This window comes from Bolinopsis microptera, chromosome 1 (genome assembly GCF_026151205.1).
Source record: "Bolinopsis microptera isolate Bmic1 chromosome 1, MBARI_Bmic_1.0, whole genome shotgun sequence".
Classification (NCBI taxonomy): Eukaryota; Metazoa; Ctenophora; class Tentaculata; order Lobata; family Bolinopsidae; genus Bolinopsis; species Bolinopsis microptera.
This window is the reverse complement of record NC_087072.1, coordinates 10,876,338-10,899,937: the sequence shown is the minus strand read 5'-3', so window position 1 is coordinate 10,899,937 and position 23,600 is coordinate 10,876,338. Positions and strand designations below refer to the sequence as shown.

Here is a 23,600-nt window from a genome sequence, read left to right as displayed (position 1 = left end):
AACTAAATATTCTGTTCTTCATAAACGTAACCTTTCCTACCTCAGCGTGTGAAGGGCACAGGTGTGTAAGAAAAACAAACAACAGAGTACTTCTTCCAATGGGAGAAAGCATCACCTCTACAAGCGGAAGAATGAGCTTGGTCATGGAGACAAATGGTAACCTTGCCCTGTATTGCAATAGTGATAACAGTAAGGTGTGGGAAACTTATACTGGAAACAACATACAAATGGGTCTTATAATAGAGGTATTTTATAATCCAATATATTTGTGCAAATATATCAATTTATTTGGGGGCCATTACAATATTTGTGGTAGACGAACATTAGTAGCATTATTAACTATTAAGTCATAGTGTTGAGCATCGTAGCACACTTCCATGCTGTTTCAATTAAGAGAAAATTATGTGAACATTGGGTCATTTCACAAATCAAGACATAATATTACATATTATTATACAGGAAAGTGGCAAAATGTCTCTCTACGAACAGCTAGGAAAGGAAGCAGTTTGGAGTTCAGAAAACCGGAACGGTTCATCAGCTGGTACGGTTGTGACACTCTTAGCACAGAATGATGGCAACCTTGTGCTATACAAACGACGCCCTATATCTTCTGGCGAAGCCATTCCTATTTGGGCCAGTGACACTTCCAAAAGTTGCCCAGTTGACGGTAAGGTTTTACTAAGAACTATATTATTTCTTCTGTAAACGAATATCTCGTTGATTTGCAATTAAATTTATCTGTTTTTGCATTCAGATATCGATGAGAACTTGTTTTCGGTTTACGAAGAATGGACTGAGTGGTCAGAATGCTCAGTAACGTGTGGACCAGGAACAAAGACGCGAACTAGAACTTGTAAAGATACAGTTCCCGAACACGGCAGAATTGATTGCGCTAATGGGAAGCAGGAAAAAGAAAGTTGTACCAGCCCATGTCCAGGTAAAATAACAAAATTAATTTTCAACATGACCTCGGTAATCAAATGTGTCACATAATGTGCTTGGTGTTGATGTCTCTGATTGTAGCTAGTTAAACTTCAAATCAATTCTTCAAATTCAACCAGTTGACGGAGGTTGGAGTCAGTATGCAGAATGGACAGTGTGCTCTGTTACGTGTGGAACAGGATCCCAGTCAAGAACCAGAATCTGCACAAATCCTGCTCCTCTTTACGGTGGAAAAGATTGTAGGGGAGAAGACAGTGAAACTCAAGATTGCAACCCACAAATCTGCCCGGTTAATGGCGGATGGAGTAACTATGGAGACTGGTTAGAGTGCTCTGTTACGTGTGGAGGAGGATCCCAGTCAAGAACCAGAACCTGCAAAAATCCTGCTCCTCTTTACGGTGGAAAAGATTGTCAGGGACAAGACTCTGAGTCTCAAGATTGCAACCCACAAGAATGTCCAGTTGATGACGAGTGGAGTAGCTTCACTGAATGGTCAGACTGTTCTAAGGAATGCGGAACAGGAACCCAAACACGAACCAGAACATGCACAAATCCTGCTCCTGCTCACGATGGAGCTCAATGTGCAGGAGACAGCACTGAGGCTCAGACTTGCAACACTGAAAGCTGCCCAAGTATTTCCAAAATCTCTATTTTTATTTAAATTGCACATTGAAATTTAGAAGAGGTGATAACCTTAATAGACTTAAATGGACCTAATCTAGACTCAAACAACGTTAAGATATTGGATTTTAGACGTTATATGCTTATTTGATAGCAGTTATGTCTCTTTATAATACTTAAGATTAAACTTTCAGGTTGTACGGGACTAGATCTAACCTGGGAGCACGCTGTAACAGTAACACAGTTTCCTGTTGAAGTAGGAGAAGTGATCAGAGTGAGCTGTAAACCTAGATATATCAACTTAGGAGCACGGTCTATGACTTGTATTAACGGAACGAGCTATGAGGTAGTTGATACAGAAACAGCAGACCCTCCTAAATGTATGAAAACAAGTAAGTAGAGATTTGGGGTTCTCTGTCTAGAGGTTTATTAGTAGTTTATTCATTTATTATTGTAGTATACTTGGTTCTCTGAGACCAATGGAAATTTGTAAATTAATACATTTATACTATTTTACCTTATTATTTTGTGTTATTGATAACTTCGGTTCAAAACAAATGGGAATTTGCTTTTGAACTGAATACATCAACAACCATATTATTTTATACAAAGATACAATATTACTGTACATTGTAATTTGTATAGAAATTAAAACTAATTATCAATTAATCACAACATATTGTTAATAACGTTTTAACAGCTTATTCAGTTATTATAAACGCTTATTAGAACATAAGATTATAATACTGTAAGCTGTTATACGCTGTCATCGCCCTTTCAGAGTGAGATATTTGTAACAGGTACATTTCTGCACCTGTTCTCCCAGGGGAATAGACTTGTATACCTACTGGTATCTCGGCATGTAGTGTGCTAACCTTTCCTACACGATATTAATAATATTTCAGACATTAACTGATTTCTATCTTTTCAGGGCTGGTTCATACTTCATACCAGACTGTCTTATTGGTAAAACATGATTTCATAGACGAAGCATTAAAGCCAATTATTATATAACTTATTATATAATTTATTATATAACTTATTACATAAACCGATTAGACTCCAGCCAATAAAAATAAAAGTAGCATTGAATATCTCCATCACCTTGTACAATGTACATACATGCAAATATAACCCTAGATTTGTTTACTGCACTGCCTGAAGCGGAATCAAGAAGTATTAAAGATAACTAACTTTCTCTCCTCGTGAAGATGACGTTGAGTCTCCTCCAGCAGTTGCTTCAGTTTGGACAGGTCCACCCCTCCCAGCCGATCCTCTTGTTCCATCCTGGTGCCGGGCTGAGACATTCTCCTGTCTACTCTATCATCTACAATAGGGAGTAATTAAACAGGGAGTATACAATTAAACAGGGAGTATACAATTAAAGTATTACTCTTCTTGTTATTACTATCACAACTTCGTATTATGTTCATTGTACAATTGCTTAATAATATAGTATACAATTGCTTAATAATATATCATCTGGATGATTCAGTTAATTCAGTTAATTAAGGTTAATTCAGTTAATTAAGGTTAAATAAAGAAGTGTCCTATTCTAACTTCTAAAGCCACTAACGCACCGTTTTTCCAGCCAGTAATGTGTCCCCTGGTGTCCCTGACCGGAAGAGCATCACTGCACACTGACTGAGCTCTGCTTTCCCCGTAGTGGTGTTCTGTACTCTTCAACACGTCCTCTATAAAGTGCAGCTCCGACTTCAGAGACGGTTCCGAGCCTTGTTCGTCAGAGGGGGCGTAACCTGGACAACGACAAGGTGTTACTAGGTGTTACTAGGTGAGTGACTTAGGCAACGACAAGGTGTTACTAGGTGTTACTAGGTGAGTGACTTATGCAACGACAAGGTGTTACTAGGTGTTACTAGGTGAGTGACTTGGACAACGACAAGGTGTTACTAGGTGTTACTAGGTGAGTGACTTAGGCAACGACAAGGTGTTACAAGGTGAGTAACCAGGTCAACGACAAGGTGTTACACAGTTGACACTAAGTAATAAGAGGTGAATTTCTCATGTTGTGCTTCTTTGATAATCTGTTTATGATCTGTCTAAAAGCTTTAGAGTTGTTGGCAACGTGCTGCGTGCTCCCTCGCGTATTATAACGCATATAATACGAGCGTGATTTGGTCACTTGTAATTTCGCTTTGACAGGCTCGAGATCACAGTGCTAATGGGCCATTAGATAATGGCATGATTGCAAGATAAGATAATGACTTAAGTCTCCGCCATCCAATTATGATTGTCAGCAAGTAGCAATTATCCCATGGCCGAAGAATTAGACCAAATTTCACGGTATATTAGCGAGATTTGGGTCATGACAAGCAAGGAGGAATCTCATCATGGTTGGATAAAAAGAATTCGTGCGATATCATTGATCGCTCCAGATCTTGAAGAATTTTACTGAGCATTACGCCAGGTAGGTTCTGTTTTACAGCCGATAAATTATTTAATTAGATAATAGGTAAATAGTTGTAATGATCTTCGTTCGTCAAACGAGTAATAATGTAAGGTTGAAATTCTACATTAAGTGTGGGTCAATCGTAAATTTACATGTGGGAAACTTAATCAATGTTCCTCGGTACGGGGTAAATGGGCAACTTTATCTCATACTTTACAGTTCTACAGAAAGAGTAATTGAACATGAACCTTATCTTATTCTGGAATAAATGGACTTCTTTATTGGTATAAGTAACGGTATTTTATTATTGCACAGCTGCCCGTAAATTAAGTTAAAATTTAATTTAAAAACGTTAAAATTTAGGTCCCCTCACCGAATTATCATAAAAACTACTTTATCAGCAAATAAAAATATGCCGAAAAAAAAATCATTTTTCCTAACATGCATCTCAATTCCGTCATTGCTTTAGCATTTCTAAGTTTTGCCTCGCTTAACTTAGAATCAGGTGGCTATTTTTTCTTCTATTTTCAAATTCAATTTGGGTCTTACAACTTGGTTCTTAATGCTTTAAAAGCAGTTTGCTCTGAAGAATAAATTGAAGTTTTGTGGAAATTTAATAAACTTGAAAAGAGGTTAAATGACATGTATAATTTTTAGCGTTATGTGTAACTAACAACAAGATTGTCACCAAATGACTATATTTCAGGTGCGGAAGCAGCCAAGATATCTACACAGTCTCCACCTGGTAAGCTTTGATTTTGACTAATAAACTTGCTTTAAAATAAGTAGGAGAAATACAAGTTAATAGAACTAGAATCGTCATGTTATGTATAATCGGTATATTGTGGTATTTGAGATGATATTACTTCTTATGAAACCGCTCGACATGATGTTTTTGTGAAGAATTACTGACCCGTTGGGTCAGTGTTAGGAGTTTTGTTTTGTTTGATCTAGAGACGGGTCTTTTGTTTCGTTAGACCTGTTCAGGCATGAACAAAGAGAGCCGAATCTATGTCATGATATCAGGTTACATCTTAGTTATCGGTCAGAAGATAGTGTATAATAATATTCGTGAGGCACTACATTGTGTAATCTCAGTAATGTGAACTAGTCTGTCAACACAAACTACACATGCGAGTTCTACAGATAATGCAGATAATAATGTAGTAAGTTCACTGTGAACTTGTGTTATCTAACACTAGAACTGTAACTGCAGTGACACACACACACAACCCGTCTCATTATTATCTCTGTAAAGGTTGGGAGTATTACCAGACATATTTAGAGCAATCTCTAAATTCCGTGTACTTAGAAACGTATTAAAGTTATTCGAGTTGGAACGTTTATAACAGACATCTGAGGTAGGTGTACAGTTTTGTCATCAGAGGACCCTACATTTAAATCAAGGGTCTGCAAATGAGTCCAGTGTGATTTAAAAACGTCAAGTTATTTGTAGTAAATTTTCAGCCTTTCTTGGATCAAAAAATCTCAGAAATAATTCATCATCGTACACCGTGCCATTAAATCATGAGCACATATCATTATTATTGAAAAGGAGGATCAACTCAGAATGTGCACCCTTTAAAATCTTATCTAACTGCTGTTTAGGTTTTATCTAAATGCTGTTCTAGTTCACCCTCTGAATAACTGGAAACTTCGGAAACTTCGGAAACTTCAGAAACTTCAGAAACATCACTTCATTAAGAGCTAGAGCAGATCGGCCCTTGAAGTGGAGATATGGCTTCCTGAGTTCAAACCAATTGCCGCAACTTCTTGCACGCTGAGCTTGCACAAGCTTGAGAGTACCTGCATGCCCTGGATGTGGTGATTATATACCTTGTAATGGTTCCTTTTACAGAGTAACAATAGGGTTACTATGATAATGGGTTAAATAGTATAGCTTGTGCACTCTACTTGCACTACCAATGATCATAATTTATAATTATCATAGAATATTCTGATAGAGACCTAGAGAGTGTCAGAGTAAGCTACAATATTGGAGATTGAAATAAATAACAGGTGCTCAAGTTGATAACTAGCTAATTTGCAGTGACAAAATGAGATTCAACTCCACACTAATTAGGAGTCAATTAGGAGTCAATTAGGAGTATTTAAATAGATTCGACAGTAGATTGGTAGGACTTACTTGAAGACTTACTTGAGTCAATATCGATATGATCATTGGAGGCTCTGGACCTTCTTTTAGATTCTATAGATGATAAGGGAACCCCCTTTACCAAAGCTAGCTCCTCTATTGCACGAGTGTAGTCCGCTCTTATCTCCTCTTTATCTAGCCTGCATAGGTCAAAATACACTATTTTTCGATGCAATTGTTCGAACTATCAGACTTATTCAAAAGTTATATATTTTAAAACCAATATTGTCAGATAGTTAGACATTACTAAATCCACCAGCTGAAATTGAATCAAGTATTCAAATAAAACACTAACCTAAGAGAAGAGCACTCCTTGAGAAGTGTCTCAACTTTACTCTGAAGATGCTTGCACTGTTCTCGAGCTTTGTTTCTTTCTGCCCTGACCTGTGAGCAATTTGGTTACTTACAAAGATGTTTGTTATGTGATTTAGAATGTAAATTGTAAATGTATGCTTTTAATTAAGGTATGAAATGTCCTGAAAAGTCTAGAGAACTGAACAAAGTACGGACCTTGCCCCACTTCTCTCTCCAATTTGCTGTACAGTCACTCCACCACTTCATAGTCTTCTCCATCTGCAGGGCTCGGTTCCTCAGTTCGTCTATCTCTCTGAATCTGCCATCGTCCCAACGAACTATCTCTGTCTTTACAGGCTCACTGAGCAGTCATTTAATGGATACTCTTAAAGTTCCAAAATATTCTAATTTGTGACAGTCGTCATCTCATCATTATTTAAAAGATGTTCATTGTTCATTGTTCAGGGAACAACTGTGAGCTGGCAGTTTAAATTGGAAATACTATCTCAACATAATATCAATCAAAGCAAAAATGACTACCATGTCTTTAAACACACTGCCATTTGTGAACTTACCTTAACTTGGATAGCAGTTCGTCAGGTATATTTTGAGGAGTAGCATAAGGTTCAGCTTTAGCAGCCGGCTGATTCGGTATATAGCTGTTGTTCTCTGAAGACGACATCACCTCTTTTGTTGGTTCACAAAGTTATTGCTAGGAGCATCCTTCTTATGCCATGAACCTATGAAAAAATATTAATTTTGCTCATACTGCTGGCAGTTTAAATGGGATTTTCCAATGACAAAAAAGAAAAGGCTTAACTTATTACGAATTCGTTAGATTTGTAATTTTAAGGATCTCGTGTAAGTCTCCTGATTAACAAATTCGTTTGCAAGGATTAGCAGTAGAGTACGGATTCATAATACTTTAAAAGACAGGTCATTGCACTTCTGCAAATACAGGTCACCACTTCGTAATGAAGTGGTATTCAATTTAACGTTCATAAAACAAAATTGGGGGCAGTCGCCAGAATATTTTGCTGTTAATATTAATAAAGGGCCCCTACATCCATTCTTATGCCCTAAAAAAAGGTCAGGTCTTCTAAAAATTCCCTCTTTGGCACCAAATTTCCTCCAAAATCCAAAATTTCCGCGCAGATCTGCCGCCTTTCTGGAATCTGGATGTGTGTAAAGGGCAAAGGCTATGCTAAATGATAAGACCCTTATTATATTTACCATGGTATATATTAGACGAAACAAAAGATAAGAAGCTTGGTCGAAATGTAGAAGACCTACTGTGATTAAACCATGATTAACGATCACATTTAATTTAAACACATTATTTTTCGTCGAATTAATCTTTCTTGTTAATCGAATTACCCCTAAAAATGTGTCACCTGGTTTGTCACTATTCTCACAGGGTTAACCCCGTTATGTTAGATCATATAAAGTACTTCTTGGTCACACCCAAGTGGTTAGCTTTGATCGTGGGTGCGGCTGTAATTATTTCAACTGTTGTCAAAGAGAAAATGTTTTGAGTGTTTTTAACTTAAATAAATTAAATAACCCTATTAAATCTACTTATTTCTAGTAATTTATGCGTTATCGTTAATATTCTATCTTTGTTTCAAGGCGACTAATTTGATGTCAAAAAAGAAAATCGTCTGGGCAATAATTTTGCTTGTAAAATAACAATTCCAACATTTCAGAAAGTGGCCCAGAAGAGGATGATGTGGTACCGGTAGTGGACAAGATTGTGGCTCATATCAACAATGAAAACATCCGAGAGGATATAAAGTGAGAACAGGCACACACGATAACAAGATATTATATTGTTCAATAGTTCGGTCTGATTCTCTGATTCTTTGATTCTCTGATTCTCTGATTAACTGAAAGATCAATACAACTACTCAAAACATTTGCAATTAGCTACTCACTACATGATTTTGAGAAACACACCACTGTACTATCAATTAAATTAACATTAAATTTTAATTATCTTTATCGACTATCATGTAACTCAAACAGGCTAAATTCAATTATTTTACATTACAATTTAAAATTTGATTGAGTAATATAAAATGTTTTCATTTTTGTCAGGTATTTCGCCGCAGAACCGCACCCGGCTGGAGGAAAAAGGAACTTGGAGCTTGGAGCAGAGGTGTTGAGACGATGGAAGAGCTACGGGTTTGACGACGTTTTCAATAATGACTACGAGGTCTTATTGTCCCTTCCTACCGAGGAGAGGTTAGTCTAATTAAAAGTAGTCATGATCAAGTTTCGGTAGAAAATGGATTTCCTAAGATTTGCCTAGGTAAATCATAAAATAAATTGGTTTTATTGAAATAATTATAAATGTAACTATTAAACGCCAAACTTTTCAGTTAGATTAAATACCAAGGAAGTGTACAGTACAAGCCTAAAAACAACGAAGACAGCAACATCATACCACCGTTCAATGCATTCTCTAAAAAATGCTAAAGTCTCGGGGAAAATTGTATACGTCAACTATGGTAGAGTTGAAGACTTGGAGAAGCTAGTTGAGTTAGAAGTGGATCTAGTTGGCAAAATTGCCATCTGCAGATACGGGAGGATATTCAGGGGAAGTAAGGTCAATATAACGAAAGCACAATATAAACATATTATATTATAATATTTAATGACAGTCGAAGCCCGATTTTTAGGGGACTCTTTTTTAGGGGACTCTTTTTTAGGGGACTCTTTTTTAGGGGACTCTTGAGCAGACAAAATTGCACAGTTTTTCCTGATGAATTAAAGTTTGGTAAATTAAAGTTTTGACTTAATGCCAATGAACAGTTTTTGTGGCATTAAGGTGTTCCTGCTAAATACTGGTTCATGGAACTCAATGAACTGTTTATAATGCACAACAATACTGTAAATATCTTGTACCATGTTGCCGCTTTGATTGCAGTTTTATTGCTAAATGATTTAACACAATTTAAAGTAAATGACCTCTATTTTCAGGCACAAAATGCCTTTGAGAAAGGTATGATAGGCATGATTCTCTACAGTGATCCTTCAGACTCTGGATCAGGAAAAGGCGATGTAAGTTTTCTAAAAGACAATTATAGGAATAGGAAACAAATTGGAAACAAATTGTAAATTATTTTAATACAGTGTCTCAGGTCTCTGTGTATCAATATCGTAGTATTCAAAGCATTCAATGAACACCATTTGACTGTTTCATTAACCTCTGACACAGTAAAATCTCATTAGGTTTACCCAGACGGTATGTGGCTTCCAGATACAGGAGTGCAAAGGGGAAATGTCTAGTCAATCAAGGAGACATATCAACTTTTATGTTTCCATCATATGGTTCGTTTTAGAGTTAGTTTTTAGTTCAGGTTTTGTTTACTATCATCTTATTTCATTTCTTCTGATATTGATAAAAAGTTGTAGATTAGCTGGCCATCTGTTGATAATATCTTACTTTGAAATACTTTGAACTACCAAATATAAACCTGAACTTTTCAGAGGGCGGGTATCACTCAAGCGGAGAGGAGCTAGCTAAAATTGCCCCAAAGATTCCAATTATTCCTATTCCCTACAATGATATCAAACCAATCCATGCCCTGATTGAAGCAGATAGCCCAACTACTCCAGAAGGATGGGGTAACTACAAAATAGGACCATCGGCTGAAGAGATTGAACTGAATGTCAAGACAAATGACACTCTTGCTCTCTGTAGAAATATAATAGGAGTCATTAATGGAGAGGTAGAACCAGACAGGTATGTTCTTGTGGGAGTGCAAGGGGATGCATAGATTCATGGAGCAGTGGACCCTGTAAGTGGGATGTCTACAATCCTCGAAATTTCTAGAGCATTTGGGGAGCAACTGAAGGCAGGATGGCGGCCAAGAAGAACCATTATATATTTGCAAGTAGGGATGCTGAGGAACCAGGAATTATGGGCTCATATGAATTTGTTGAAGACTTTATGACAGGTCTAAAGCATAAGGCAGTAGCATATATCAACATGGATGCTGTTGCATTTGGCACAGAAAAGCTCTTTATGAAGTCAACACCAAACCTCATCAGTCTTCTCTATGATGCAGCAAATAAGACAGATTCACCTAAAGCGCCATATAAGAACATGTATGAATTATGGATAGGCACAGAAAAGGAATATAATGATATTGATTACCAACTACCGCCAGTGAAGCTTATTGGCTCTGGCAGTGACTATACTGCTTTCCTCAATGAAATAGGAGTATCATGTGTTACTTTTGGATACACAAATGACTATGGCACATACCCTATGTATCATACCCAATATGATACATATGAGTGGCTAAGCACCTTCGCGAAGGTGCTTAGCCACTCATATGTATCATATTGGGTGATCAAAATTCGGTGATCAAAATTCGGTGATCAAAATTTGACTTACCATTTAAAGCATTTAGGAGACATGGCAGCAAGAACAATTTTTTCTCTGGCCAATGATGAGATATTACCCCTTTCTGCTGTTGACTATGATATTCATCCCAGCCCCAAGGCTGGGATGCCAGTGTTGGCAAAGTTCTATCTCAGAATCATACACTCAAAGTGGTTTAATCCATTGGGATACTGATGTGGTAATTCAATTCAATATTTAAATTTTTCATTGTCTGCATCAGTATCCTATTGGATCTGATCATTTGGATGTTATTTATATGTATTCAAACGAAGTGATAGCATAATGTATGTTACTTCATATTATAGCACAATACCTAACAAAACACAACGGCGAGACACAATTCTGTTAATAATATACTTTAAAGTTCCATGGGAATATCGGCTCAACAACACCGTGTTGCAACTGGTATGTTTTCTAGGTATGTTATCATCAGTAAAAGTAATAGAGGTAACGGGGAAAATTTGTTGTCCTGTCTTCTGTCTCGTCATATGTTATGTGCTCTATTGGGTATATTTTATTTTTATGTTATTTTGTATATATTTTCTTTGACTATCGATGCTAATATACTCCCTGGTGCTCCCCTACAACCTAAAATACACTCTGTACCATGTTTGAGGTCATCCATAAATCTTTACTTTATGGTAATATTTTGTACCATTTTTCTCAGACACTTTAAACTTGTGTATAGGGGGGAGGGGGGCATTGGGACAGCCTTAGCTGCAATTTCTGTAAAATTGCTATCTACCACAAAAACCGAACTGTCACCTACCATGTCACCGAAACAGACTGTTAAGTTACTTTTCGGTATAACCAGCAGCTGGCTTGGGGTCATGTCTAGGTGTGGTCTGGTTTTTCTATCTCTCCTTAATATTTCCCTGATAGTAATTTGTAATTGTTCCTTACTGAACCCTGGACCAAATTTATCTGTTGTTTACAATAATGTCCATGGTTTCCTAAATACACGCGATTTAGCATCAGGAACACCACCACTAAATATGACCAAGATACATGAATTCCATGGTTATATCTACAAACATAAGCCTCACATCGTTATTCTAAACGAGACATGGCTGAAAAATTCCATTCTCAGTAATGAGGTGCTCCCTGACAAATACAAAGTATTTAGGCTTGACCGATCCTTAAGATCGCATCCAGTGGATGCAACCCAGCCCAAGAAATTCAGAAAAAACGGTGGTGGTGTTCTGATTGCCCATAGAACAGACATTGATATCTCGAGTCTAAAGTTCTCTAAAGTTAGTGTTCAAGCTGAATTATTATCCATCATAATTAAGACTCAGTGTGGAAGAAACTTTTGTATATCAACATTTTATAGAGTAGGAACGCTTGGCTTAGATAATTTTGAATCTTTCAAGAAACATTTTGTTACTTTAGCATCTGCCAGAAAATTGCAAAGGCACATTCTGGTAGGTGACTTTAATTTGGCTTCGATTTCCTGGCCAGATGGTCAGTCATCTTGCCAGCTACATTCTAGCTTTGTAAATTTTCTCACTGATGACCTCGGACATACACAACTTATTAGCTCCCCTACTCACAAGTCAGGCAACACCTTAGATCTTGTGTTCACTAACATTCAAAACCTTATTAAGAATGTTAAAGTTTTAGATCAAAACGAAATGTGTATGTCCGACCACTTTTGTATCACATTTGACATTGATATTAAGACCAAGTATATTAAGCAGCCTAAAAGAAAGATCTTTAATTATAGTAAAGGTAATTTTAGGGGCCTGAATTCTGAGTTATTTAGCATCGATTGGGATAGTATATTTGAGTGTAATGATCCTTATCTTGCCTGGAGTCGATTCAGAGGAGTTCTCGGTGCAGCCTGTGACCGATGGATCCCTAAAAAGACCATTAAGTCTCAGTTCCAGCCCCCATGGTATGACTCCGAATGTGATCGTCTCCTACGAAATAAGGAGAAATGGAGAATAAGGCATAAGGGGAGCAACTCTGAGTCTCATAAACAAAAGTTTTGTGCATTTCGCACAAAATTTAAAAATTTGATGGACAAAAGAATGAGACTCAGTGTTGAGGATGACTCCGATGATGCTCTTATCTCCAAGAAATTCTGGACCTACGTTAAATCTAAATCAAAGTCAACCAGGATCCCTGAAACTGTCAAATATCATAATCGCTTTCGAAACAATCCATCTGATCTGCCCTTTTTAACGAATATTTTTATGAGCAGTTTTCTCAAGAGAGCGATTATGGCATTGACATAGATTTTAGTGATGATTGTTTTTCAAGTCTTGTGTTTAGTAGAGAAGATGTTCTGTTGATTCTTAAAAAGTTAAATCCTAACAAGGCCCCTGGCCCTGATGGGATTCATGGGAGAGTCCTCAAAAACTGTGCCCAAAGCCTTGCATACCCACTTAGTGTTTTATTTAACCTGTCTTTCTCGAGCGGATGCATACCCCCTGATTGGAAGCTGGCACTTGTAGTACCAGTGCACAAAAAGGGCGATAAGTCTTCGGTTGAGAACTACAGGCCTATCTCGTTAACATCTCTTGTAATGAAAGTCTTTGAAAGGTGCATAAAGACTGCATTATACGCTGCATGTTCTGATCTGTTGGATGACCGACAACACGGTTTTGTTAATGAACGTTCATGCACAACCCAAATGATACCTTTCACGGACAATCTTGCACTTGCATTGAATAACAGGTCCAGGACTGATATAATATATTTTGATTTTGCGAAAGCTTTTGATAGCGTTTCGCATGACCTCATTTTAAGTAAATTAAAGAATATTTTTAATGTCGATGGACTAATGCTTAAATTTATTAAGTCCTATTTTGAGGGGCGACAACAACAAGTAGTGATAGGAGGCCAAACGTCTTCTTCTCTACCAGTTTGGTCTGGTGTCCCTCAAGGTTCTATACTTGGCCCTTTATTGTTTGTAATATTTATAAATGACATGTTCTCCTGTGTCTCTGAAGGCACCAATATCGCCCTTTATGCAGATGACACTAAAATTTGGAGGGAGATCCTTGGTTACCCTGACCATCACATAATCCAAAATGACATCAACAGATTATATGATTGGTCAGTGAGAAATCGAATGAAGTTCCACCCACAAAAGTGCAAAGCCCTCTCTGTGTCCCTGCAAAGAAACGTGCTGGATAACTTGCCATTCAATACCTTCTTTTATAAACTTTCTGGAAGTGATATTGACTTTGTGCCCTCTCAGTCAGATTTAGGAGTCGCTTGATAAACTCCAGGTTTAATTGGGGTGCACAATGTAAAGCGCTTGTTTCCAAAGCTACCTCTAGACTTGGACTACTTAAGAGAACATGTCATTTCACTACTGATAAAAGGCAGAAAAGATCGTTCTATTTAGCGTTAATTAGGTCTATATTTGAACATTGTTCTGTCATATGGTCCCCTCAATCTGCAACTCATCTTCAACAGTTTGTTGCTATCCAAAAGAGGGCTATTAAATGGATCAATGGTGAACCTTACTCCAGTTATAATGACGATAAACTTGCTACAGAGCAAAATAAACTAAATATTCTCCCTGTTAAACAGAAGTTTATATATAACGATCTTATGACCTTCTATAAAATAGTGAATAGCATAATTCCAGTTTCGCTCCCTACATATATAGTCCTATGCCGTCCAGAGGGCACCCGATACACTAGGCACAATGCTCAAATAATTGATATGTCGGATACTTCAACTTACATGAGTACCACTGTGCCCTGTTCGGATGCCTTCCGAAATAGCTTTTTTCATAGATCTATGCTGAAATGGAATAGTCTACCAGTATGTATCCGGCAGTCAGAGCGGATTTCTACTTTTAAGGCCAAACTGATCAAGTACCTCTGGGCTGCCAATACAGTCTGGCCAGATTAGCTCATCAGTCTTATGAGTCTCAGAAATTTGTTTTTGTTGGTTACAATTCTGTCCGTCCAATTTCCTATCTGCTTGTCCTTTTCTTTTTTCTTATCAGTTGTGACGGAATTGTAATGAACAAAATCCTTATAATTATTTATGATATGTTTGATTTCTTGTTAATGTTTGTCATTCAAATTTGGTAGACGGCCCCAACGTTAATGTGGCTCTTGCTATGTGTTGGTTCAGCCGAATTAATTATTATATAATCAAGTTTATTTTTCTCGTTAGTTGTCATCCGGCCAAACATTAAGCAACTTATATTGCAGTACCATTTACCATTTAGTATATCAAAATATGTCATTGTAATTTTGCATGGCTGAAATGTAACGCTTGATTTATATATAATGATTAATTGAATTTTCAAATAAAATAAAAAAATGCAAAGAAAATTCAGGAGTTAACACTAGCTCTAATCAACAAAAATCCAGAAAAAATAAAAAACTTAGCCCTTGATTTTACTGGTATGAAGGTTCTGGCACAAGAATTTGTTGATGCTGCAACAACATTCCAGCATCACATTTCCAAATACTCTAACGCAACTGATGAAAATGGGTTAAATCTTCGAAATATCAATAATAAACTGATGTTGATGGACAGGCAATTCATACATGAGCAAGGACTGCCTGGCCGACCTTCATTCAGGCATCTGGTATTTGCTCCAAGCTCTACTAATACTTACGCTGGATCAGCCTTTCTGGGGATAGGAGATGAGATGAAGAAGGGACAAAAAGAATCAACGCAAAAGCAAATAGGACTAATAACAGCTAAACTGGAGGCTGTTACAAGATCAATTAGCTCTGAAGTGAGCTTCCTTTGAAACTAATGTTTCTGTTCTTCGAGAGAATTAATAAGTAACTCAGAAGAAAATATGTTACATGTGTTTGTTTTTAAAAGACATAATATGGAAAATATTATTAGTGTGTTTGTTGAAATAGTTTCTACAAAATCAAAAAATGCTTTTCTGTCACATTTAACATAATATTATGAATTAAATCCTTTGCCAGTATACCAAAATCGTTTCTATAGACTTGTGTATCGAGAAAGAGGATGATAGTGTACCCAATCAGATTTGGGCACTTAATCATGTTAACTGATTGAAAGCATGGTGCAAGTGTTAGTGTTGGATACTTTTTGGACAATTTTTATATCCCTCTGTATGTAATCAGTTTTAATATAGCTATTGTATCAAAATTACACTAGATTAATCATTTCGAAACCCCCTCCCCATCATATCAGCTGATTACGTAATATATGAACATCCCCATAAGAGAATATGGTGGAATTTTATAGAAACAATTTGCATGAAAAAAATTCACATATTACACAAGCTTTTTTTACCACTAAAAAAAGATAACCGATAAGTCCTATTGACAAAAATGATATAATGGGGGCCAGTCTGTTTAGTTGGTGCAGTGTGGTATTTTTTAATTAGCAATTTTAAGATTGCAGGTTAGACTCAATGAACAATGAACACGCGATAGCCTGAGCTTGACACACGCTGCAACCCCTTTTGATTTCACATAGCCATGTGTCTACGCGTACTATACTGCGTGACACGCTTGTTTCACAAGCGGCGGTCGCGCGCTACTGCAAGTGAGAGGGCTCTGGTTAGATCAAGTTTACAACCTACCAGGACGCGCGCAGAGTTGGAATTGATTGACGATGTCAATCTTGCTCTAACCAGAGCCCTCTCGCTTGCAGTAGCGCGCGAAACAAGCGCGTCACGCAGTACGCGTAGGCACATGGCTATGTGAAATGTCAATCCATCGAGATCGTTGCATGCTCTGCGAATAGAAGCAGAGCAACGATCGACGACGGAAGCGAGAAAACTAGTTTGCGCGGCGCGTCGAAGTCCTCCAAAGTTGGAACAAATATTTTACGAGTATCACCCGTTAATTTTAAATTTATACATGCACTGTACACGTTGCCCGCCATCCGAAGTGTAATATATCTTTCTGAGAAAAAATATGCAACGTGTTATATAAGCACGATGCACTACTAGTACTGCCACTGGCAACTGGGTCGCGCATTATAAGATAATATTACCTGGGGACCCCAGGCTATTATGTTCATAAACATAATAGTAGGGGGTGCACGATAAAAATAAACTTGTATTGCTCGGATTTTAAAAATTTGTGTACCATTGTTTTCTAGAGACTGCGTGAGAGTTTTCTTGACATACGTTGCATGCCACTTTTCGCGCGCCAAATTTGTCATACCTTTTTGGAAAGATCAGTGAGTTTCGCCTAGGTGCCATATTTGATTAATATTGCACCTAGGCGAATAATTATTTATATAATTATAAAACAAATAAAAACTCTATGTTGGATCGTTTGAGAAGCGGTTTTTGGTTTTTCACCCAGATTTAGCAGTTACGTTTCTAATTCAATTTAATCGTAGTTCCTAGCAAAAATAACTAATCTTATTTAAAACCTAAATCGTTCTTCAATTAAAACCGCCAATGATAACATGCATAATATGTTATTGATATTCATATATAGTTTTAACCCATTACCATAAATCCATAATTTATAAAAACAAAATCAAAATGATGCATTTAATACAATATCCAAACACAATTGAGTGACACAAAGTTAATGATACAATTCGTGAACAGAAAACTGGTATGCAGTACAACGCAAATTGCGCTTTTCCGTGATAAAAAGAGCCAAGCTACACTTGTCCACAGTTGAATTTACAATTTGTATGTTATCGAAAAATATTGTCAATATATTCCCTCTTGTATTAGGAAAATAAAAGAAGAAACAATAAAATATTAGGTTTCATTTCACAACTTCTTTCTAGGATAAAAATCATAATTCTGAGTTAAAAATCAACCTTACTAAGATTTATATTAATAGAATTACATGATTTTAACACTTTGAGGCAGCAGAGGAACAGAATTTTTCATATACTGTTTACCAATGTGCTCCGAATCACGTGGCTTGTGCGACAGAGGGTCGGAGAGGGACGGGTAGTAGTAGAAGTAGCTAACAGTTGCTATTATTGTGCCAAGCACGCTGCCCCAAACAATATCCTGCAGAAATATCACAATCAAGTATTATAAACCTAAGACAAAGTTTTAGCAACTACTATCATATCAACCTAAAATCAGGTCACTTTTGATTAATCTATTCGGGGCAAATTTCATAACCTAAAGAGCAGGCTGTGCTTTATTTAACTCATTCTTGAATACTCAATTTCCTCAATGTTATAATCCTAATCTATACAACGTAATTAATAAATAAAAGTAAGATGGAGGCAGAAATTAGGTTTCAAGATTAGGTATACCAAAGTGTTTGGTAGGCAGGTGCTCTGCGTGAGGTAGAAAGTGGTACTGACCTGGTAGTGGTGCCAGTAGTCACAGTATCTGGACAGCGCAATGAAGAGTGCTAGCAGAGAGGGACAGAGGGAAATGCAAAAGTTGAGGAGGGACTTGGGGGCGGGGGCTGAGAAACACTGCAGTTTCCCCGCTAGGTAATAGGAGAGGAAGAGCAGTCCAGCAAATGACCCTGAGGAGTGTAACAGTAGAGATAAAGAATAAAAGTACGATACTTGGAAACAAGTTACCCTCCAAATTGTACCAGTTCAATAGTATAACAGTAAGTTAGTAAATACCATGTTAAATTTACTTACAGCTGGAGTGGCCACTTGGAAAACTTTTCCTTCCTTCAATGATAACCTCGGAATCCCCGGAGCAGATAGGAGTAACCCCGTCAAACTTGGAGATACCATCGGGAAAACAGCGGTAATAGAAATCAGGCCGTGGGCGACCAACCATCAGTTTTATACCGTTAGTGATGAAGCCGTTCAGGAGGATTGACATAGTGAAACCTGTTTGTTTGATGGGGATTAGACAAAAATAGTAGTTTGGATTGTTAGTATTAAAGCGGTTATCTGGCAGCTTCGTGACTCGATATCAGTGTATCAGTGTATGATCAAAGTTAACAAATTAAATAACTTAACAGGACACAGAATATGGCTGATCTTACCTAGTAACCCGATTAAAATATCTTTAGGATTCTGGCAGCAAATACCGATGAGCGATATCAGGGCTGCGATGCAGAGCATTATAAACTGGGGAGAAAATGTTTAGAGGCTCTTGTGATACGATTTAGTTGTACAGTAAAAACTGCAGTTACAGAAATGTTTACATTAGACCGAGTTCGAATGTTTGGTTTGGAATAATAATAAGGTCCAGTTGTTATACTCACAAACAGTTGTGGGGTTGTGACTGTAACATCAGCGGAAACAGTGTAAGGGTTTTTGTACAGCCACCACTCTTCTGGCTGGATTACTCGGGTAAATGGTAGCTGCAGGTCCGACCATCTGAAACGAGAGAAATCGTTAAACTCATGTCACATGATGTTTTAGTAGTTGGAGTTTCGTAAGGTAAGCAAATAAAGGTAAATTATGTGGATAAGTGCAAGCCCCTTATTCAATTAAGCAAGCCTAGCTGTTAAAATTCACTAAGATGTCACGTGGTTAGCCGTGTACACTAGGGGGTTACGTCCACTGATAATAATATTCAGCCTCTCTCTAGAACAACACCTTGTTTGATTCCTATGTATGAGGTGTATTAGAAGGGAGTGGACCGGCCGGGGCGGCTAAGAGGTCCGATATACTGACGTATGTTCCTTAGAAATTACTCTGCGTTAACAAGCTGGGTGGGTGTACTAGTTCAGGTAACATTTGAAAGGTTCAACTTTATCTAGAGACTTAACACAGGACTGGGTCTTACAGACAAAGGCTAGCGACAAAGGCCATCGTCGTGCCCGCGTAATAAAGAGGTAGGAAACCATAGCAGATGCATAGGGAGAATTCTGCAGAATAAGACCAGAGGAATTCTGTGTAATGATACCATATGTTCTATGTATTATCACTCTATGCTTCTATTTATACACTGTTTTATACATCCTTTGTAAAATCTCAAAAGGAGTATCAAAATTTTGGAATATCTAACAGTAAGGGTTATATCACGAACGCAAATGCAAAACACCTCTTTCTAAAAGATTAAAACTTACATATACAATCCAAGTAGGACAACTCTTAATGCAACCTCCACAACAACATTTCCCCGAAGTCCCATTCTGTCCGGCTCCTCAGTTATCGGGGTAAAAGTCACAGCTTCTCTGATATATTGAGAATTCTTTATGTCGTCTACTGCCACGAGGTTAAACAATATTGAACATATATTCTCTAGAGGATGTTGGCGTGGTTAAGACGATAAAATTCACTTAACTGCAGCGAATAGCGATAACATGGTGAGAAGGAAGAGAAAATCGAAATCACAACATTGAAATGGATCCAAGATTAGTAATTTTAATTTAATTCTAGCTCATGCAAATTGTAGGAGTTTAGTTCACGGTAACGTAACGTACGTACGCGACGCGCGCACGTGAATCCAACTGCTGTGGAGCCCTTTGCTTAGATATATAAAATTGCATCGCGTGTTACAAAAACTCACATTTCCACATGTGTCCACTGGCAATAAGTACATTTATAGGTTCACGATAGGCGATTGAATCATCACAAAACGATTTTAGTAATAGAAACAAATATGTAATTGACCATATTATAGAAGCAATTTTTTAAACAATTCAGAAACACAATTTTCCGACACACTTTGTACAAGTGGGCACCTCAATTGCTTTAGATCGGAAAAAAAAGTTCCATCTACGAGCGAGAAGTTCGAATCAAATTATCATATCAAGGGGAAGTTTTAATGTTATCGCGGAACTGTTAAAACTACTCCGTGTAAAAATATATGTTCTGTGTCTTTACAAAAAGTTGTTAAATGCCTCTTAAATCGTTTCTGCCTCTTGGCTTCTTATATAGGCTTAATAATCTAGGTAAACTGGTAGACTAGCTTCATTAATTTTCTGTCTCGCATTTTATGAAAGGAGTTAAGTCTACTTTTTAACCAGTAGGCAAGATTCCCATGATATTTTCGAGATTAAAGTCGTTTATTTTGAATCAGCTGTCGGGTGACATAATTCACTATTTACAGCTGTTTTTGCAATTTGCAATTTTGTTGATTAATTCTTCTTGGTAACTTAAATGGGAATCCAACCGTGAAAGGAAATAAATGCCAATTATCAAGATAAAATCAAATCACAATTATTTGAATTCCTAAATACATATATAAAAGATTCCCGTCCCTAATTTTATGACATTTACATTAAGTTATAAATTTTTCTGCCACATATAGATACAGTTATAACAATTTTCTGGCCCAACTTTCGAGAGGACACAATTTCATAAAATAATGACATGATAGCATTTACATTAACATTATCGAAATTTCCTTGGAAAATATCCGCTTCTCTTCAAAGGTCTGACCTCAGGAATTAACCCGATCTCTCTTAGAAAAATAGTGCACTGATTGGACACATTTAATCTTGAATTCATTCAAATCCACAATAAAAATTACAGTTTTCAAATCAGCAAAGTTTCAAACTCAGCTCTTTCTCTCCATCTTTCTCTCAACAATGTCTCATAAAGAATGGTAACCAATGCAACAAAGTAAGTCCCTCACTCTAAGTCAGTGGATACAATCACTTGGACTATGAAACTCTTAGGAATCTTAGCATCTTTAATCGCAGTCTTATCATTTAGGATTTTACCGCAGCAGATCATCCTAATCCTGCTTTTACCCAGAGCGTGGTTTTGTCGGAGGCGCTCCTTAACGTCTGCTATGCGCTCGAGCGAGTTTACGGGCAGTTTCTCATCAGAAACAGCGTCTCCTATGGACAATCTTATTTTTAGGTACATGTCAGGAGCCATGGTAACCGGGCTAGCTGGGATGACAGGTTCGTTGCTAGGTTCTGGTTTGGAGGTGACTATGTTTGTGGGACGTGACAGTACGTAGGGTGGCAACACATATCTGCATCCTAACTCATCATAACAATCTGACAAGAAACCTGGGAGGGAGGTGTGAGACTAGTTTATGGGTTGTCTAACATATATAATAGAAGACAGATTTGGAATCACTGAAACTTAAAACCATATCTGAAACATCAAATAGTTTTTATCTAGTTTTGCTACTGGTACTTAACAAATGTTTTCTCACTGCACCTGAAGGAAGGGTAATACTAGCACCGTCTAATATAGCCTGCGCCAGGTCCCTGTTTCCAGTCTCAAGTGCTTCAGCTGCTGCTTTCAGTGCATCCCAAATCTCCTGAAGTAATAGTATGTTTACTTTATGAACGATCTGAGTTGAAGCAATCGGATCAAGAAAATGATTATTACTCCAATATGACTTCCTGGATAACATTTCCGCATAATAACAGGACATTTGAAATTAAAATTCAACTCTTAAAGTAAAAACCGGTCGTACTTTGCGGCCTTCATAAGCCGGTGAGGTGTCCCAAAACTCGGCCCGTTTGCGCATCAGCTGCTCCGTTGTGATGGACCGCTCGGCGGACCATACTGGCAACTCGCTCTTCACAGGCTGATTCTTAGCTGAGAGTGGTTTGTTGTTATGGTTCAATGTGATCACCAAATCAAAATCCTTCAGGACATAAATATCCAGTGAATATTAATATCCACATATTATATGGTCGGCTGGATTGGCTTGATGTTTAAATTAAATGAGATGTGTGCGGCCGGAAGAGAATGTGAAGCTCGACTTAGAGTTAGAGTAAGCTCATGCGTGATAAAATGGGAGTATATTGTTTTACAGCTTTAATTATCTTCATACTGAAACATTGGGTTTCCTTATATACAACCGAATTGATTTCACGGAACAATTGGAGTTCAATGCACTATCAAAAGTAACAAAACTCGACATGAGTCATTCAAATAATACAGTAATACCATCCATTGACGTACTATCAGCCGGATGTCCAAAAAAGGTCAAAATAATAATGTAAGAACCCGTGAGTCCAGTAGAGTACTCTAGCTCATGTGGTTCGTATTATGATAGCATGAATCCATCAGGAGTAAAATTCAAAGTATGAAGTTCATGCTAATCGATAATCGACGGCAAATTTATGCATATGGTTATTTACTTTGTTATTCGTGGAACAATATTGAATTAAAATTTCGTGCAGCATTTTAAGCATGGCGAGGTTTGGTAGTGAATTAAAGAGATTCATATCGTTATGGCAACAGTTTTTATTGCTAAATGGTAACTGATATGGTGAGAGCAGAAGACAATTTGCAAGTTAACTATAAAGAAAAGGAAGCTGATAATATATAACAATGATAACTACGTCAAGGTGCACTTATCAAACTTGTGGCTTGTGGTAGCTTTGTAACAATGATGCTGCTAAAATGATCATTCTGTCAAACAATATGATCCATACAAACTTGCCAAGCAATTAAAATCAACTTCATACTAACTTCAGACTGTAAAACAATAACCATTTAAAATTTGGAAGCGTTCACAAATTACGTCAGCAAAGTCATTGCAACAGCAATGCGAACGGCTGCTGACGGAGGGGGAGAGGGGGTAAAACTTGCTGACGTAACATGTGAACGCTTCTAAGTAATTAAAACCAACTTCATACCTTCTTCAGGCTGATTACGAGAGGAGGGACATCTGTTTCTGAGCAAGCAGTTCCCCATTACTCTTCAGAGCCATGTCTCATCATGTCACCTTCTCACATATCAAATACACAGCTAGGTAGGTGCAGTTGTGTTAGATCATAATACCGAGATACCAATTAATTATTATAATATGTACGAGATAATAATCATAATATTATGGTGAATGTATTCCAACAATGTCATTCAAATCTAATCTTGATATCTAATCTTGATATCTAATCGGTTCCTAAATAACAATTGGTTCGGAGACAACTGTATTATAACATTTTGTAAGATCACCAAGGATTGACACAAGA

At 37.3% G+C, this 23,600-nt stretch overlaps 4 protein-coding genes and 1 pseudogene across 11 annotated transcripts in view; 2 read left to right on the top strand and 3 right to left on the bottom strand.

Moving 5' to 3' along the window:
• LOC134823063 (uncharacterized) overlaps positions 1 to 2,577 on the top strand; it is a 54,197-nt gene extending 51,620 nt beyond the window's left edge. Inside the window, exons 26-30 of the mRNA XM_063834416.1 lie at positions 46 to 245; positions 460 to 541; positions 1,122 to 1,574; positions 1,758 to 1,955; positions 2,495 to 2,577. Coding sequence (XP_063690486.1) covers positions 46 to 245; positions 460 to 541; positions 1,122 to 1,574; positions 1,758 to 1,955; positions 2,495 to 2,577 — 1,016 coding nt within the window. The remainder of the gene's footprint in view (positions 1 to 45; positions 246 to 459; positions 542 to 1,121; positions 1,575 to 1,757; positions 1,956 to 2,494) is intronic.
• Positions 1 to 7,164, bottom strand: part of LOC134815900 (coiled-coil domain-containing protein 102A-like) — a 90,904-nt gene extending 83,740 nt beyond the window's left edge. For 3 of the 7 annotated variants that reach the window (XM_063824555.1, XM_063824532.1, XM_063824515.1), the window contains exons 1-6: positions 6,998 to 7,164; positions 6,639 to 6,783; positions 6,424 to 6,512; positions 6,132 to 6,268; positions 3,144 to 3,320; positions 2,758 to 2,890 (exon numbers count right to left, since the gene is read on the bottom strand). In XM_063824555.1, coding sequence (XP_063680625.1) covers positions 2,758 to 2,890; positions 3,144 to 3,320; positions 6,132 to 6,268; positions 6,424 to 6,512; positions 6,639 to 6,783; positions 6,998 to 7,104 — 788 coding nt within the window. In that variant the 5' untranslated portion in view covers positions 7,105 to 7,164. Of the gene's footprint in view, positions 1 to 2,757; positions 2,891 to 3,143; positions 3,321 to 6,119; positions 6,269 to 6,423; positions 6,513 to 6,638; positions 6,784 to 6,997 lie in introns of all 7 variants that reach the window. The other 4 variants (XM_063824523.1, XM_063824548.1, XM_063824507.1 and 1 more) reach the window with 2 other exon arrangements.
• Positions 7,165 to 7,852: 688 nt separating this feature from the next.
• LOC134814479 (N-acetylated-alpha-linked acidic dipeptidase 2-like) lies at positions 7,853 to 15,678 on the top strand (annotated as a pseudogene).
• Positions 15,679 to 17,075: 1,397 nt separating this feature from the next.
• Positions 17,076 to 19,959, bottom strand: LOC134826618 (phospholipid phosphatase 5-like). The gene is made up of 6 exons (XM_063839075.1): positions 19,776 to 19,959; positions 18,966 to 19,080; positions 18,744 to 18,828; positions 18,388 to 18,585; positions 18,094 to 18,263; positions 17,076 to 17,788 (listed from the first exon to the last, which is right to left on the bottom strand). Exons 1-6 carry the CDS (start codon positions 19,838 to 19,840, stop codon positions 17,615 to 17,617), a joined length of 807 nt encoding a protein of 268 aa, XP_063695145.1. The 5' UTR covers positions 19,841 to 19,959; the 3' UTR covers positions 17,076 to 17,614.
• A 355-nt stretch (positions 19,960 to 20,314) lies between these two features.
• LOC134812579 (ubiquitin domain-containing protein 2-like) lies at positions 20,315 to 23,378 on the bottom strand. Of its 2 annotated transcripts, none has more exons than XM_063820067.1 (4): positions 23,265 to 23,378; positions 22,082 to 22,215; positions 21,829 to 21,931; positions 20,315 to 21,674 (listed from the first exon to the last, which is right to left on the bottom strand). In XM_063820067.1, the coding sequence occupies exons 1-4, from the start codon at positions 23,320 to 23,322 to the stop codon at positions 21,286 to 21,288; spliced, it is 684 nt and encodes a 227-aa protein (XP_063676137.1). In that variant the 5' UTR covers positions 23,323 to 23,378; the 3' UTR covers positions 20,315 to 21,285. The 2 variants fall into 2 exon arrangements, with proteins under 2 accessions (XP_063676137.1, XP_063676145.1); XM_063820075.1 differs by having other exon boundaries at positions 22,091 to 22,215.
• Positions 23,379 to 23,600: the final 222 nt, after the last annotated feature.